The following is an 18,760-nucleotide window of genomic DNA, read 5'->3' as shown; positions in this document are numbered from 1 at the left end:
TTTCATGTGTTTAAACTGGGTTAGTAATTGACCCCTTACAGCATCGTGCGACCCCGAGGACTATTGGACGGTGACAGACACTGCAGCAGCACTCAGTCTGCTGGCTGACACTGCAGCAGCGCTCAGTCTGCTGGCTGACACTGCAGCAGCGCTCAGTCTGCTGGCTGACACTGCAGCAGCGCTCAGTCTGCTGGCTGACACTGCAGCAGTGCTCAGTCTGCTGGCTGACACTGCAGCAGCACAAAGTCTGCTGGCTGACACTGCAGCAGCGCCCAGTCTGCTGGCTGACACTGCAGCAGCACTCAGTCTGCTGGCTGACACTGCAGCAGTGCTCAGTCTGCTGGCTGACACTGCAGCAGTGCTCAGTCTGCTGGCTGACACTGCAGCAGTGCTCAGTCTGCTGGCTGACACTGCAGCAGCGCTCAGTCTGCTGGCTGACACTGCAGCAGCGCTCAGTCTGTTGGCTGACACTGCAGCAGCGCTCAGTCTGCTGCCTGACACTGCAGCAGCGCTCAGTCTGCTGGCTGACACTGCAGCAGTGCTCAGTCTGCTGGCTGACACTGCAATGCTCAGTCTGCTGGCTGACACTGCAGCAGTGCTCAGTCTGCTGGCTGACACTGCAACGCTCAGTCTGCTGGCTGACACTGCTGCGGCGCTCAGTCTGCTGGCTGACACTGCAGCAGCGATTAGTCTTCTGGCTGACACTGCAGCAGCGCTCAGTCTGCTGGCCGACACTGCAGCGCTCAGTCAACTGGCTGACACTGCAGCAGCGCTCAGTGTGCTGGTTGACACTGCAGCGCTCAATCTGCTGGTTGACACTGCAGCGCTCAATCTGCTGGTTGACACTGCAGCGCTCAGTCTGCTGGCTGACACTGCTGCAGCGCTCAGTCTGCTGGCTGACACTGCAGCACTCAGTCTGCTGGCTGACACTGTGGTAGCGCTCAGTCTGCTGGCTGACACTGCAGCGCTCGGTCAACTGGCTAACACTGCAGCAGCGCTCACTCTGCTGCCTGACACTGCAGCGCTCACTCTGCTGCCTGACACTGCAACGCTCAGTCTGCTGGCTGACACTGCAGCGCTCAGTCTGCTGGCTGACACTGCAGCGCTCAGTCTGCTGGCTGACACTGCAGCGCTCAGTCTGCTGGCTGACACTGCAGCGCTCAGTCTGCTGGCTGACACTGCAGCAGCGCTCAGTCTGCTGGCTGACACTGCAGCAGCGCTCAGTCTGCTGGCTGACACTACAGCACTCAGTCTGCTGGCTGACACTGTGGTAGCGCTCAATCTGCTGGCTGACACTGCGGCAGCGCTCAGTCTGCTGGCTAACACTGCAGCGCTCAGTCAACTGGCTAACACTGCAGCAGTGCTCACTCTGCTGCCTGACACTGCAGCAGCGCTCAATCTGCTGGCTGACACTGCAGCGCTCAGTCTGCTGGCTGACACCGCAGCAGCGCTCAGTCTGCTTTGTAGGTCACGGATAGCTGTGGCTGCAGCAGTTGTAGTGGAAGGCAGCTACAGCAGGTCTCCCCTGATCTATATTCATTTTCCTGCTCCCACCCCCATGAGCCCCAATTCTAATGTGTACAAACTCACCCCACTGCGCAGTAACCCCGTGTGAGGTCAAATGGCCACGAGGCAGTGTTAGAAGCTTTGGACGAGCTCCATGTAACCAGCAAAAAAGCGTGGAAAAAAAGAGATGCAAAAGTAGCAAGGGGTATGCTTGAGAGAAGAAAAGAAGGATGGGAAATTAATATTCCAACAGGTAGGTCCCTCCATGTTTTTAACCATGCTGCTTCTCCGTAGCAAGCGGAGGGCCGAGTTGCTATTTTTAATGCATCGCAGAACAAAAGAAATGCGCACCCCCATAATAGAAGATACAGCTCAGCATGCTGGGCTGCAATAGTTGTAAATGAGTGCCAGCCCCGCATCCTGCCTGCCGTAATTTTTCACCCCCAGGCGAGCACAGGGTTCCTGCCCCTCCCTCTCTTCAGCAATGGCCCCTTCTCTTCCAAACATATGCTGTGGCATTGACAAAAACCTAAAAAATGCGTGAGCAAACGCAGTTCAGCCTCAAATCTGGAAAGACGCTAAGTGTTAAAAACAAAGAGTGACAGGTGGGTGGGGGTACAACACAGAGAGTGGGTGGTGGTGGGTAGGGGACCGACACAGACGTGCATTGAGCACTGACACATGCATGAAGCATGCAATTAACAAAAAAAAGAGTTCACCAAATAACAGTTAGGCTGTCTAAGCGTAACAAAACAGTACTTGGTCGGTGCTGCACTGGAAAAAAGCAGAAGTGACGTTTGCTGCCTAAACCAACTATGCGGCAGCAAAGAAGACCGACACTGCGCTGAGCCAATAGTAAGCAGCAGGCGGGAGCTACCTCCTTCACTCAATACTACAGGTTGTTGCCGACAGCGCATGCGCGCTGCCTAGGCTCGACCTAAAAACCACTGTTACCACTTGGCGTTCTTGCATGTTCGGCAGTGATTACAACTTTTAATCACTGCCAACTTTGTAAGGGCACCGAGGGGTATTCAGTGGATACCAAATACGATGGGAAGATGGAATGGTTCAAAAACTCTGCATTCCATCATACGAGAGTAACGCAGAATTACCAAATTCCCCCGATACCCAGGCCTAATGCTAATGTGGTGAACACAACCTACTTGTGAGTTTGCCGGTGAGGAAAGTGTTCCACTGCACCATGGTGGAGTCTCCGATGAGGTGAAGCGACTTCCCCTTCAGGCAGCCATTCATGTCATCCAGTGAGGGGAACCTGTTCATGCTGCAGTAGACGGGGTGCCAGACGTTCTGCAGGAAATAACCCGCAGGAACCTCATGCTTCATCCCTGTCTTACACTTCTCCTTCACAGGGGCAGCCTTATCTGCAAGACAAGAGGGAGGGCATTGTAAGTATCAGACAAAGGAGCAGAGACTGCAGGAGAGCAAGAGAGAAGCATGAGAAAGGGCAGGAGAGCAAGAGAGACATGGAAAAGGGCAGGAGAGCAAGAGAGACATGGAAAAGGGCAGGAGAGCAAGAGAGATACATGGGGCAGTGCAGGAGAGCAAGAGAGATACATGGGGCAAGGCAGGAGAGCAAGAGAGAGACATGGGGTAGGACAGGAGAGCAAGAGAGAGTCATAGGGAAGGGCAGGAGAGCAAGAGAGAGGCATGGGATAGGGCAGGAGAGCAAGAGAGACATGGGAAAGGGCAGGAGAGCAAGAGAGAGACATAGAACAGGGCAGTAGAGCAAGAGAGAGACGTGGGAAAGGGCAGGAGAGCAAGAGAGAGACATAGAACAGGGCAGTAGAGCAAGAGAGAGACATGGAAAAGGGCAGGAGAGTAAAGGAGGCATGGAAAAGGGCAGGAGAGCAAGAGAGAGACAGGGGGCAGTGCAGGAGTGCAAGAGAGACATGGGGCAGGGCAGGAGAGCAAGAGAGAGACATGGGAAAGGGCAGGAGAGCAAGAGAGAGACATGGGGCAGTGCAGGAGAGCAAGAGAGACATGGAGCACTGCAGGAGAGCAAGGGAGACATGGGGCAGGGCAGGAGAGCAAGGGAGACATGGGGCAGGGCAGGAGAGCAAGAGAGACATGGAGCAGGGCAGGAGAGCAAGAGAGAGACATAGGACAGGGCAGGAGAGCAAGAGAGAGACACGGGAAAGGGCAGGAGAGCAAGAGAGAGACATGGGGCAGTGCAGGAGAGCAAGAGAGAGACGTAGGACAGGGCAGTAGAGCAAGAGAGAGACATGGGGCACTGCAGGAGAGCAAGGGAGATATGGGGCAGGAGAGCAAGAGAGACATGGAGCAGGGCAGGAGAGCAAGAGAGACATAGGACAGGGCAGTAGAGCAAGAGAGAGACACAGGAAAGGGCAGGAGATCAAGAGAGAGACATAGGACAGGGCAGGAGAGCAAGAGAGAGACGTGGGAAAGGGCAGGAGAGCAAGAGAGAGACGTGGGGCAGTGCAGGAGAGCAAGAGAGACATGGAGCAGCGCAGGAGAGCAAGAGAGCGACATAGGACAGGGCAGGAGAAAATGAAAGAGAGACATGGGACAGGGCAGGACAGCAAGAGAGAGTCACGGGTCATGGCAGGAGAGCAAAAAAGAAACATGGGGCAGTGCAGGGGAGCAAGAGAGACATGGGCAGGGCAGGAGAGCAAGAGAGAGACATGGGGCAGGACAGGAGAACAAGAGAGAGACATGGGGCAGTGCAGGAGAGCAAGAGAGAGACATGGGGCAGTGCAGGGGAGCAAGAGAGACATGGGAAAGGGCAGGAGAACGAGAGAGACACGGAAATGGACAGGAGAGCAAGAGAGAGACATGGGGCAGGACAGGAGAGCAAGAGAGACATAGGGCAGGGCAGGAGAGCAAGAAAGACTTGGAGCAGGGCAGGAGAGCAAGAGAGAGACAAGACAGGGCAGGAGAACAAGGGAGACATATGACAGGGCAGGAGAGCAAGAATGAGACACGGGAAAGGGCATGAGAGCAAGAGAGAGACATGGGGCAATGCAGGAGAGCAAGGGAGACATTGGGCAGTGCAGGAGAGAAAGAGAGACCTGTGACAGGGCTGGAGAGCAAGAGAGAGACACAGGTCACGGCAGGAGAGCAAGAGAGAGACACAGGTCACGGCAGGAGAGCAAGAGAGAGACATGTTCCTGGTGCAGTCCTGCGACAGACCTCTCACCCTAATCAAATTGGTGTATCTGGCGCAGCGCAGAGGTAGGTCCTTGGCATTCATCAGAGGTGTGTAAATGGCACTATGCTGAGAGAGATCGCTTGCACTAATCAGATCTGTGCAGGGCAGAGATAGGTCCATGGCATATATCAGGGATGTGTAAATGATGCAGTCCTGCGACAGATCTCTGGCAGTCTTTAGAACCTTGTCAATTTTGCATCTTTCGTAGATGCCTGAGTTTCATATTATTTATGTCTTATAAAGCACACAGCTACCCCAGAGGGTGTCCCAGCGCTAGACCAAAGTAGAGAGAGTGCAGCCAATAAACTACAACAGCCAGGTCTTCCAACCCTTGCAAAATGCCATAAGAGACGGGCAATGTCGCAGGGACTCTGGGAGATTGTTCCAAAGCTTCGGACTCAGATACGAGAAGGTGACTCCCCATGTGTGCGCGGCGATGACCTCTGTACCTGGCGCAGCTCTGGAGAAGATCGTCGACACATGCTCTTGTCTTGCAATGTAAGGTGCACATGTTTCCCAAGCCCTGTATCCCTGAAAAAAATCTAGAAAATCCTAAAATTCACACTTGAACTCCCCACCGACTCAATGACCTCATGTACCATTATTGACGCTCTTAACTCATCGTTTCCCTCTCTCTTTCATATTTACTCTAACACCAATAGCGAGTGGATTCATCAAATACTATAAACAATGCACCCATTATTAGAAAGAAGTCTCACTTGAACACTGGATGACGTTGAGGTCTTGTAAGCCATGAGGGATTGCAGCTCTGATGCGAGACCTGGAACATGGAGAGAAGAAGGAGGAATCAGCATGTGGAGCAGATCTGCAGCATCAAACCATGCCCAACCAAGAAGAGCATGTCTACTACACCTGCTCTGTTCCTGAGGAGACCCACGCGGCTCTGGGAGCGTTCATGATGGAGCCCACGCCACACTGGGAGTCTTATGGATAGGAGTCTTATGGATGGGAGCCTGTCAGAACAGATGAGACCAGTCTTTACTGTGAGTCTTATGGATGGGAGCCTGTCAGAACAGATGAGACCAGTCTTTACTGGGAGTCTTATGGATGGGAGCCTGTCAGAACAGATGAGACCAGTCTTTACTGGGAGTCTTATGGATGGGAGCCTGTCAGAACAGATGAGACCAGACTTTACTGGGAGTCTTATGGATGGGAGTCTTATGGATGGGAGCCTGTCAGAACAGATGAGACCAGTCTTTACTGGAAGTCTTACGGATGGGAGTCTTATGGATGGGAGCCTGTCAGAACAGATGAGACCAGTCTTTACTGGGAGTCTTATGGATGGGAGCCTGACTCCCTGGGAGTCTTATGGATGGGAGTCTCATGGATGGGAGCCTGTATCCCCTGGAGTTAGAACTGATGAGACCAGTCTTTACTGGGAGTTCTATTGATGGGAACCTGTCAGAACAGATGAGACCAGTCTTTACTGGGCGTCTTATGGATGGGAGCCTGACTCCCTGGGAGTCTTATGAATGGAGTCTTATGGATGGGAGTCTTATAGATGGGAGTCTGTAACCCCTGTAGTTAGAACTGATGAGACCAGTCTTTACTGGGAGTGTTATGGATGGGAGCCTGTCAGAACTGATGAGACCAGTCTATACTGGGAGTCTGTCAGAACTGATGTGACCAGTCTTTACTGGGAGTTCTATTGATGGGAACCTGTCAGAACAGATGAGACCAGTCTTTACTGGGCGTCTTATGGATGGGAGCCTGACTCCCTGGGAGTCTTATGAATGGAGTCTTATGGATGGGAGTCTTATAGATGGGAGTCTGTAACCCCTGTAGTTAGAACTGATGAGACCAGTCTTTACTGGGAGTGCTATGGATGGGAGCCTGTCAGAGCTGATGAGACCAGTCTTTACTGGGAGTTTTAGGGATGGGAGCCTGTCAGAACAGATGAGACCAGTCTTTACTGGGCGTCTTATGGATGGGAGCCTGACTCCCTGGGAGTCTTATGAATGGAGTCTTATGGATGGGAGTCTTATGGATGGGAGTCAGGAACCCCTGTAGTTAGAACTGATGAGACCAGTCTTTACTGGGAGTGTTATGGATGGGAGCCTGTCAGAACTGATGAGACCAGTCTATACTGGGAGTCTGTCAGAACTGATGTGACCAGTCTTTACTGGGAGTTCTATGGATGGGAGTCTGTCAGAACTGATTACATCAATCTTTACTGGGAGTGTTATGGATGGGAGCCTGTATCCCCTGGAGTGAGTACTGATGAGACCAGTCTTTACTGAGAGTCTCATGGATGGGAGTCTGTATCCCCTTGAGTCAGAACTGATGAGACCAGTCTTTACTGGGAGTGCTATGGATGGGAGTGTTAAAAAGATGAATTCTTGAATGAAGACAGGAAGTGAATGAAGATCCAATATTCGTATCTATTGATAAGTGTTGCAGATAAAACAGCTCAGCCACCCAACCGCCTCTGGCTCAAGTCAGCAATCTCTTTCACCAAGATTCTGCCATTGAGCCGGAGTAACTCCACAGTTCTAGAATGTATAGTTTTCAACCCAGGAAGAAGTAACATTACAACACATCTCCCTCTGTTATGCAACAAACAACGTAGAGAAAATGTGGACAAGCAACAAAGAAATACAACATATCAAAATTATACCACATAGTCATTCAAGTATGAAGGAGCATGGGACTCTCTGCTAGATCTCTTTGGATCCCCAGGAATACCTTTTTCATAAACATTATGAAAATAATTACCTATCTGGTCCTTCTCTCCACATACAGCAACCCTGCCCAAATTCCAAAACCTTTGGTCCGAGGTCTTCATAGCATTATCAAAAACCTTAATAACTTTCAAAGGTCTTGAGAATTTGGAACCAGAAACACAGAAACCAGGTTTTTGATCATAACAAGATCACCAACAGCAACCTTAGTTGACTTGACAGCATGTCTCACATCATAATGTTCTTTACTTTTCAAACATTTTTGATCTTCTTTCTCTTTCCAGGAAACTAAATCAGAAACTCCACACCTGTCAGAAAGAAATCGATTAACCCATGGTGGTTCTAAAAAGGTATCGGGTTGTCTACTGCGAAACAAAAGAAAAGGAGTTTTACCAGTTGTTGAGTGAGGCGCAAAGCGATAAACGCCAACTCTCATAGGGGCATATCAACAACAACCGGCGATAATTATCTCTAAGCGCACTTAGCGCTAGGATAATTATCGCCGGCTAGCGTGAATTTTTATCGCTGAGATAGAGTGCTATTAGCAACGCTTATCTCAATAGCGATAAAAATCCTCACGCTAACAGGCTAACGTGAGATTATCGCTGGAAACCCAGAGATTATCTCACGTTACCTTGTTGATAGGGACAGGCAAACTTAGCCATGATATCCTCCTTCCATAGGATATCATGGCTAAGTCAGAAAAACACCAGACGTAAAAAAGCAGCGTTAACCGCGGTTAGCGCTGCTTTTTTTGTCTCTAACAGGGTTAGCGACATTCTTGATAATAGGAGAAATGTCGCTTATCGACATTTCTCCTAATATTGTACTCTGGAACGCCACCTTTGCATCTCATTAGAGACGCAAAGGGGAAGTGTAGAGTAAAAGGGTGCTAACATGCAAATTTGCATGTTAGCACCCTGTTGTTGATAGGGCGCTAGTTTTATCTCTCCTTTTTTGGCTTTTAAAGCGAAAAAAGCAGAGATAAAGCCCTTGTTGATATGCCCCATAGACACCGCTTCCTTCCAATCAAGACTGTTTTGTTTTGCCATAGTTTCCTTTATAACCCTGTTCAACAGTCCCATTTGACTCAGGGTGATATAGGGCACATTTCTTATGAACAATTCCACAATTAATAAGAAATTCTTTCATGTCTTTAGAGAGAAGTTGGACACCATTAGCTGTCAACAAGGTTTCTGGTATCCCTTCTCTAGAGATCACATTTTTAAGGAATTAGATCACAGTTTTAGAGTTAATATTTTTTACAAAGGCTATTTCCGGCCACCTGGAGTAGAGATCCATCACAACAATAACTTAAGTATTAGACCCATTGCCATGCACAGGTATCAAAATATCAAGAGCTATGTCCTTCCAAGGACCGCTGGGGCGAGACTGCATTTCCATTGGTTGAGTCCTGATTTTTAGACTCTTCTCACTAAGTGAACATTGAGCACATTCCCTAACAAGACACTCAACCTGTACATCCATAACAGGACACCAGTAGGTGGAGCGCAATCTTTCTTCTGTTTTAGAGATCCCTAAATGTGCTTCATGAGCCAGATCCAGCAAATCTTTTCTTAAAGCCAGTGGAGGGACTAACCTGTGACCTCTCCACAACATTCCATCACAGCAGGACAGTTGATCTTTCACAGATCAAAAGTCTTTCACAGACAGGCCTCCTTGTTCCTTGTGATGCCAACCATCATGAATGAGTTTCATTAAATTCGGAATTACCTCATCTTCATGACAAGAAGTGCCCCATCGCTCTTGAGAAATTATCCTATAGTCAATCTCACAAACAAAATCATGAGAGTGACTGAAAGTTGGATCAGCAAGATCATCAGAACGAGAAATTGGAGCTAGGAAGTGTGTCAGCAACAAAGTTTTCTGAACCAGGAATATGCTTAACACAAACATTATAACCCTGCAATCCAACAATCCATTTAGAGATTCTTGGTGAAATAGAATCAATACCTTTACTGGAAAATACTTCACACAGTGGCTTGTGATCAGTTCTAATTACAAATGAAGTACCCCAAAGAATTTTTTTACATTTTTTAATGGCCCAATAATCTGCAAGGGCCTCTCTCTTAATAACAGAGGGGCATATCATCAATGACCCCGCGATAGAATTATCGCCGCTTTAGCGTCCGTTTTTGGACGAAAAGCGGCGATAATTGTATCGCACTATCATCAAGCAAGCGCTAAACTGCTTTAGCGCTTGCTTTCTAGCGTTAGCGGGCTTTTTCCATTACGCCTTGCATGTCAGCGATAGATATCGCTAATGACATGCAAGGTAGGCGTTTCTCACCTAAACGTAATGAAAACGGTCGCTAACACAACATCGCCCTATTAGAAATGCGGCCCAGGACCAGCGAAGCGATAACAAAATGAGCGATAACCGGCTTATCGCAATTACTTTACGCTTGGAAGAAAGTTTACTTAGGCATACTTTCAATACGAGGTGGATTGTTGGGATAAGAACACACTTGCATATTAGCAAGCTTTTCCTTATCGCTATTTATTATTCACAGGATTTCTCCCGCTATCACCCCTATCGCTGGATTTTACATCGCCTGTTAGCGGCATGTTGATAACACGCCGCTAACAGGGCGATGTACTCCAGCAATAGAAGGTGATTAAAAAAAACTCGCTAAGGGCATTTTGCGATAATTATCGCATTTGCTTGCTAATATGCCCCAGAGTACCTAGACTCAGCACCTTTCAGACTCCTAGAAACGAACATGATGGTGTTATCAGGATTTGTGCCACCTTGATACAAAACAGCACCAAGACCCTTCAAGCTGGCATCAGGAGAAATGATAGAGCCTTTTGAAGGCTCAGAATTGCGCAGCTTAGGGGCATTGGACAATTTACATTTTATTTCAAGTTTTCAACAAACTCCTCTTCACATACCTCACTCCATTCAAATTTTACCCCATTTTATAATAAGTTTCTCATGTTAAAAGTAGCTTCCGCAAAGTCCTTAATACATTTATTATAATATTCTGCCATCCCTAGGAACGCACGAGTTCCTCTGGAGTTGAGGGAGCAGTCAAATCTCTGATGGTATTAACCAACTCAGCCTTGGGAACTACACTATCCGCCGCAATGGAATGACCCAAATAATCTATTTTATCAAGACCAAACTTGCACTTTTCACGTTTTATAGTGAGATTGTGTGCAGAAAGCCTATCCAAAACCTGCCGAACTCTGCTTCCATGTTCCGATTCGTCACTGCCATATACCAAGATGTCATCCTGATAAACGCATGCCCCCGGGAGATTGACCTAAACTTTCTCCATGACGCGTTGGAAGACTGAGGCAGCAGACACAAGGCCAAAAGGGAGTCTGACAAATCTAAAAGTCCCAAAGGGGGCAACAAAGGCAGTCAAATCCTTAGAGGATTGATCAAGCAAAATCTGTTATACGCAGACGTCAAATCGATGGTGCTGAACATTGTAGCACCATGCTTGTTTGTTTACGCTTTATTCGACAGAAAATGTCATAAAAGCTATGAATTTTAAAAGATACAATAGTTACATAAAACAAAAGATACAATCGTATAGCATCTTGGGATTGTATGAAGCAGTCGGTTCATCATGATAGTCGGTTAGGCCCTTGGATTGGTAACCCATGGGGCACATTGAGAGAGTTAAAAAACAATAGAACAACGGGAAATTGCACAATTGGCAAGTCAACTACAAATCTAAATTAAAAGCATATATAAAAACACAGTTGGTACTTCTTCGTCGTAATGAATAAAATTTTGTTTTAAAAATTCATTTTCCAGGTTTTCCTAATCATGACAAGCAAGATTGGCAAATAAAGTGCTGGTGCGTATAAGCTCAAACAGATTTTGGCATTGCAACTTGCAATTGTCGCTACCTTAGTGAAATTAAAATTATGCCATTCTTGATAAAGCTTTCCACCTTATGAGCCATGCTTGGCCCAGGAACTTTGCTACGCAGCATACATAGTGTGGCCTAGAATCAGATTTGAGATTTCGTAGTGCTGTATGGTAGTCCCGTGTTCCCAGTTGTTGGCAAACTGATTTTAGCCATTTGGCCCGTGGTGATTTATAGTCCGGGCAGGCAAACATTACATGTGGGATTCTTTCCGCCGGGGCTTTACAACATGGGCAGGCTTTGCCATTGCTTGTATGCCATTTCGCTGTATTCTCGCAAAGAGGGAGGGTGCCTTACCTGAAATTTAAGTACAGCATTCTATCCCTTGGTACTTGAATTATGTCGAGAAAGGGCTCAAGCTGTCTGATTTGTTTATGAAGATAGAATTCTGTTGTAAGTTTACCCGTATTAGGCTTGCGAATCTCTCGCGGGTCCACCCATTCCCAGTATAAGCATTTGAGCTCCTCTCTCCTTCGGGGTTCCTGACTATCCCAACACTCTCGGAGACCCATAGCTATCAACATATTTTTGATATTTGAAATCCAGCCGATTTTACAGCCGGTATCTAATCGAATAATTTCAGAGAGGGCATAGGGAAGAAGCTCAGGGGTCCGCCTAATGCGGGCCCAGTACAGTAATGGGCGTAACCTAGCTACATCACCAATCGACCGCTTGCCAATGTCCATCAATGGAGGGGTGAGGGGAACATATTTGGGTACTGTGAACAGATCTCTTAAAAATTTGTGTTCCGATCTACAGAGGTCGTCTAGCTTGTTAAAGCCCCAAACTTCTGCTCCGTGAAGCGCAGAGCTGACTGCCTTTGCCTCGTAAACCTGGAGGGCAGGGGCTACCGGCCTAGTGTGCGAGAGGCGGTGTTCTTTCCCTATTACTCCAGCCACTCGTTTATGGCACAAGAGCATCTTAGCTAAGTGGGGTCTCCAGAACATTTTGTCAGACAGTCTTACACCAAGGTAGTCAAAGGAGTCCACCCTTTCCAGAGGTGCCCCACCCAGCGATGGACAGTTCCTAAGAGACTTGTGGCCATTAAAAGCCATACATTTTGCTTTTGAGCTATTTATGACCAATCCTCGATTGTCGCAAAAGAACATCTGCGAACAGCAGGGTTTGTATCTTGCTACCCTCCAATGTGAGCGAGTTGGCTGGCACCTCCTGAAGAAAATCAACTACCCTGTTTACGTACAAGGAGAATAAAGTTGGTACCAGAACGCAACCCTGTCGGACCCCTTTATTGACATGGATGCGCTCTGTTAGCTGCCCCTGCTCCCCCCACCTGACCTGGGCAAAGTTTCCCTCATGGAGCCAAATTAGTAGTTTTAGAATAAATGGGGGGATGCCTATCCCATCAAGTGTCGTCCACAACTTGGATCTGGGGATCAGGTCAAAGGCAGTCTTCAGGTCTATGAAAGCAAGGTAAAGACTGCCCTTGCCTAACACCACTACTTTCCAGTAGACAAGGATAAGTCTAAACACTTGGTCCATTGTCCCAGTCCTTGCCCTAAAGCCAGCCTGAAAATGAGAGAGGATAGATTCCTCCTCTGCCCATGACTGTATCCTCTGCAAAAGGACCCGGCCAAAGACTTTCTGCATTGCGTCAATCAGGCTTATGGGCCTATAGTTGGAAGGGTCATCCTTTGGACCCTTTTTGTATATAGGAACTACTTCCGCAGCCCTCCATGACTCCGGGACAAGGGCTCTCCTAGCTATTGCGTTTGCTAACAATAAAATTTATTGTGCCCAATGAGGGGAGTCGGCCAAGAAAAGAGCGCTGGGTAGGCCGTCTGGACCTGCTGCTTTGGATGAAACAATTTTACTTATTGCTGTTTCCATCTCCAGCAGGTTGAAAAGCTCTGATTCAACCGCAGACGCATTTAACCCATCCATTGCCTCAGCTGCAATGCCCGCTGACGTTGAGGAGAGCTCTTTAAAGTAACCATGCCAGACCTGGCCGATGGTGTAGTTTGGGGGTGAACTTGCACCTGATTTACTTCCCCAAGTGGCCAGTTTCCAGAACAGGTTGGAATCTTTAAGGCAAAATGCCTCCTTGAGTTGCTTCCAGCGGGATTCATCCCATTCTAACTTTGCCTCCCGCTGAGCTGCTTTATATGATTTTCTGGCAGTTTTTATGAGGGGATAGATTTTTTCTTTAATGGCTGCGGCTAGGGCCAACCTTTTTTTGTCTACATTTTTTGGTATACCAAGTGCATGGATCCTTGATGTGATTGCTCCTGCCTTTTCTTGGACTGGGTGCATGGAAGTGGACATTGATTTGGTTAATGTTAGAAATGGAGGTCTCCAGTTGGCAATGGCGGGCGCCAATGTCCAAATAGGGACCCTTCTGCCTAAGTCAGGGCAAGCGGGCTACCCCCTTTGACAACCCCTGCTCAACCCTGTGGTAACTTAGCACAAACAGTTAGGCCTATCTCAGAGGCAGTGTGTGAAGCATTTATGACCATGTACAGTAAGGCAGCAACAACACCACAAAAGGACACAACTCAGGTAGGTATCTAAAAATAATATCTTTATCTAACAGTTTAACCCGAAATTCTCAAAGCGTTTCAACAACTACAATTCACGTCAACTGGTAGGAATTCCAAAAAGCAATTACGTATTCACAGAACGTGACACTAAGTTCAAGGCCGGGGCCTGCGCGACCCGTTGCGCACCAGATACCTGTCGGTGATAGGGGACACAGCACGCAGCTTCTCGAAGAAGCGGAGACGATGATAGGCGGACTCCCAGCGACCACAAGTCTGGGCTGCAGAGGTCCGTAGCGTGCACCCACAATGATCGGGCACTCGGGGACAGGCGAGCTTTCAGCGGCAGCAGTACGCGGCTGCGGCGGCCAGGGCTGGTGGTGGCGATGACTCTCGTTGTGCAGCTCCGTGGTGGGCTCACAGCGGCAGCAGCTCTCTCTTATCTGCGGCGGCCCACTAGATGAGTAGAAACAATCCTCAACACGGGTAAACAAGGTGCGGTCACACAGCGGCAGCAGCTCTCTCTTAGCTGCAGCGGCCTACAGGACAAATCCCAATGATGCAAAGTTGATGAAGGTGCGGGCACTCAGTGGCCACAGCACTCTCTTAGCTGCAGCGGTTCACAGGACAAATCACAGTGATGCAAAAGTTGACAAGGGTGCGGGCAGTCAGCGGCAGCAGATCTCTCTTAGCTGCGGCAGCCCACCGGAAAAATCCCAATGATGCAAAGTGGCAAAGGGTGCGGGCACTCAGCGGCAGCAGCTCTCGCTTAGCTGCGGCGGCCCACAGAACGAACCACGATGATGCAAACGTTGACTAGGGTGAGGGCACTCAGCGGCGGCAGCTCTCTCTCTTAGCTGCAGCGGCCCACACGGATCCAGCAAAAGGTTCAAGGGTTTAGGTTCAGGCGGGCTCTCAGCAGCGGCAGCCCTCTCTTAACTGCAGTGGCCCACACGGATCCAGCAAAAGGTTCAAGGGTTCAGGTTCAGGCGGGCTCTCAGCGGCGGCAGCTCTCTCTTAGCTGCAGCAGCCCACACGGATCCAGCGAAAGGTTCAAAGGGTCTGATTCAGATGGGCTCTCAGCGACGGCAGCTCTCTCTTAGCTGCAGCGGCCCACGCTGATCCAGCAAAAGGTTAAAGGATTCAGATTCAGACGGGCTCTCAGCGGCGGCAGCTCTCTCTTAGCTGCAGCGGCCCGCACTGGGTCAGCAAAAGTTTCAAAGGTGCCCAGTCCGCTGTCCTCACAGTAGAACTAGAGAACCGGATTACTCGACGGAGGTCTCACCTGCAAGCAGAATTCCTCGCACAGGAATTCCGACGGCTTACGGGGTGAAGTCTAATGTCCCTGAGACTTCTGCAGGAGGCGCTCTTGATTCAGGCCCTCGGGTAGTTTCTTCGGCAAGCTTGGTGAAAGTTTCAAAGTCCTTTCCTCTGTTCACTCGGACAGAGTTTCGTCTTGACATTCAGAAGGAACACACCGGACAAAGTTCCAGCGCAGCATTTTATACCTAAAAAGTCTTTGTTCTCTAAGGTCGCAAATCACCGACTCCAGTCAGAACCAGTTTGGTGGGGTCAGGGAGCACTTGGTTTACGAGGTGACATCCTGCCTTTTCAGAATGAGGGGGTCTTCTTTCAGACGCCCAGTGGGAGGTGGAGCCATCATTCACCTTGCCAGGCACGGCCCTGCTCGGATCAAAGAGTCACCCCTCCCCAGGCTCTGAATACCAATCTCTCTCTCCAGCCAGGTCTGACCCAGCTGGCCCTGCTGCTCCAAAACCGGATGGCCAATACACATACTCGCAAAGTCTACAGTAAAGCGTAGGCAAGAAACTACAGTGTTTTCGGAAGAGGCATTTCTAAACATGGGATATATAAACGGTCCTTACTAAAAGGTGTCTCTCAATGTCCCGAGCGCAAACTTGAAGTTCATATCAGGTTCCTGGGGCCAGATAGGATGATAGAGAGAAATCCTCAACCGGCCCAGTCTGGCCTATGAGAATGGATCGTGTCCCAGTAGCGACAATAAAATAGAGGGTATCTCACTATTGGACATGCTACACAGATCTAGGCATTATAGTTATCCTAAGTCATACAGTCATTTATATACAGGGAGCATTCGCGCTGTGGCACTGATGAGCAGTGGCACGGCGCCCAGAGCATCTAAATCCAGCCAACATAACAAAATAGGAAGAGGAGAGGGAAAGGGAGACCCACGCCAATGATGCCAGACCTAACAGTTAACAATATGTGTATGGACCCTGGAAACATCCACTAGACTTGTTGTGCTGTGGACTTCAGCTTGGAGCTCCGAAATGCCTCTAATCAAGTCGTGTTTAATGGCGACTATCTTTGTTTCGTTCAAAGCTACCTTCTTCCATTTCAATGATCTTTTACAATTGGATGGAACTATGTCCCTAGTAGTTACATGGGAAGCTTTGCTTGACTGATGGTGGGGAGTCGCCCACAGGGGCTTCAGTGTTAGGCATAGGGGGTTGTGGTCGCTCTCTGTGGTCAAGCCCACTTTCATGTCCACCAGGTACCCCCACAATTTCACAGCAAGAAAAATGTAATCTATCCGGGAAGGACAGGTGGCTCTATTGTAAGTGTTAGCGCCTTGCTTGTCGGAGGGTGATCTACCATTAACTGCCCTCAGCCCATACTCCTTGGTGGGCGAGGGCTTGCCACCTTTTGTCCCTCTTGGGTAGACATTAAAGAGTTCAATGCTAGGTCTACCCCGTGGGCCCCCGATGCTTAGCCATAGGATGTCTGGGCTTGGGCTTGTTTGGAGAGAAATTCGGCAGTCAAGGGCAATTTTTATCCAGACGACCAGACCCCCAGACGGGCGCCCTCTCCCTATGGAAAATGCAGGTGAGTAGAAACAGGTGTAACTGGATTTATATAGTGGAACCAGACTCCATGTCTCTTGGAAAAAGCAAACATCGAAGCCTTCCACTAGTTGGTTCCAATGGGGAAACGGGAGTTTACTGCTTAGGCCAGCCACGCTCCATGACACTATCTTCAACTGCTCATATGGTACAGGACAAGAAGCGTCACTATGTAAAGGAGCTTGGACATTGATTGGTAAGCAAATTGGTGGTTACAGAGCTAGGTGTGTAGTGGTACAGACAGCTAGCTCCTTCCCAAGAGGTGTACGGAGTCTACTTATGCTATCCCTACACTGAGGTCTACCTTTGTTACGGTTTGTTAAGTTGTGAGGGATCAGGGTTGTAAAGGGACTAGCTGTGTGGTTGGGGCTAGGTGTTGTGGTCAGTTGATAAAAATCATGGTAGACCTGGTCCAGTCAGTCATTAGCCTCAAGCGAGGAGGCACCTGCCAAGAGTGACAATGGCTGTATGGCGGGTGTCCTGTCTTGCTCATGTATTGGGGCGTGCCTAAATTGAATGGAGGACCCGTCTGGGGGGCAAGTACGAAACTCTAGGGCAAGGAGGTTTTCCGCCATCTCGCCTCCCATGAGCGTAATCTCGATGTAATCCATTGGGTGGTTTGAAGAGGTGTGCCTCCGTGCCCTAAGAATGTCGTCTTTGATTACTGATCAACAGCCCCTAACATGACAAATCCAATGATTCACCTTATTAATCAAGGAATCTTCATTCTCATGACCACTATTAGAATTGAGTTTCTGGACGTTAGTCATGTAGATTTTTTTATTTTCCAACAAATTAGTAATAGCTGGGGTAGCTAGAGGGGCAACCGATCTCGACATTCATAAGCAGAGAGGTGGGCTTGCCATAGGTGTACGGCCCTATGGCTATTGTGAGATCCTGTGAGGAAGCTAATCTCTTAAGTTTGTCTTGAATGGTAATACCAGAGTTACTTATTTTCCCTGCTAAAGGATCTTTAGAAATTTGTCTGCCAATAAGTGTGTCAGGTGTGGGCGGCTGATGTAAAGTGGGCCCATGAGCAGTGCAGCTTTTTCTGAGGGGAGTTGGCTCCTGTAACGCCAGTAAATTGCGGCGCGTGACAAAGTAACAGGGTGCCATGCTGTGTGCGAGATGGGTCAGTTTTTAGTAGTGTTTTAACTAAATTAGTGAGACTTTCTAGCATGGTTTTCATAACACCTATCTCTTCTTTAAGTGCTATTATAATGAGGTGACTATCTGCGGGCCCAGTTTTGTTTTCAATAGGAGCCATGGCGGTGTCAGGGGATGGCAGAGAGGACACGTTTTCACTGTGTCCATCAGTGAGATCCTGAAGAGGCAGGAACCTGTTTGGACAATTAATTGTGGGTTCAAGATGCGGGGTACTAATGCCGTCTCTGGCATTAGGGATAATGAGAAGTTGTGGAGTTCCCTGGGTAGTTGATGCTGACTTATTTGGTACTGTTGTTGCCCTCTTGAGGGGTTGTCTCTGAAACATTGTTGGGATAACAAGGGGGAGATTTGGGCTTCAGCTTGAACAAGGGCTTGGGAGTGATCTACCCACTGGTCCACTTAAAGTTGGGGGCACAGTCTGGCTATCCACAAGGATGTCCTCACACTCGCTAATCAAGGTGTCTATCCGATCAAGGACATACTTGCTACCTGAATGCTTGGGTGTCTTCCTAGCCCTTTTCCCTTTTGTTGCCCGGATTCCCCTGCCTCCCACAACGGCTTCCATGCTTTTCCTCTTTCCCATATTCCACTCTCAAGAACCGATCATTGCCAGGAGAACCCAATACGCTTACAGTAAGAGAGCCTACATGTACTAAGGCAGTCACAAACAGGCTGAGCAAATATAGCGGAGAAATAAATAAGCGAAAGTTCTCCAGGGGTCAAGAAGGAGGGAATAGTCTATGGAGCAGTCCCACGTGGTGGATACGCGGTAGTGTCAGAAGATGAATAGTGAAGCGTAACACACAGTACCTCCCAAAGCAGTCTCCGACGGTCAACACGGTCCTGGATGCAAATGCAAAGGGAGTGGCCCTGCCCTGCCACTTCCTGGCAAAGACGGGCAGGGACG

At 48.7% G+C, this 18,760-nt stretch overlaps 1 protein-coding gene across 3 annotated transcripts in view; it reads right to left on the bottom strand.

Annotated features, from left to right (window-relative positions):
• LOC146788709 (NXPE family member 4-like) overlaps positions 1–18,760 on the bottom strand; it is a 588,533-nt gene that overhangs the window by 191,920 nt on the left and 377,853 nt on the right. For all 3 annotated transcript variants that reach the window (XM_085630316.1, XM_085630315.1, XM_085630317.1), the window contains 2 exons: positions 5,416–5,477; positions 2,670–2,888 (listed from right to left, as the gene is read on the bottom strand). In XM_085630316.1, the coding sequence (XP_085486442.1) occupies positions 2,670–2,888; positions 5,416–5,477 (281 nt within the window). The remainder of the gene's footprint in view (positions 1–2,669; positions 2,889–5,415; positions 5,478–18,760) is intronic.

The sequence above is a fragment of the Triturus cristatus genome, chromosome 10 (assembly GCF_964204655.1).
Source record: "Triturus cristatus chromosome 10, aTriCri1.1, whole genome shotgun sequence".
Lineage (NCBI taxonomy): Eukaryota > Metazoa > Chordata > Amphibia > Caudata > Salamandridae > Triturus > Triturus cristatus.
The sequence above is the reverse complement of the archived record's forward strand: the minus strand, read 5'-3'. Positions and strand labels throughout refer to the sequence as shown.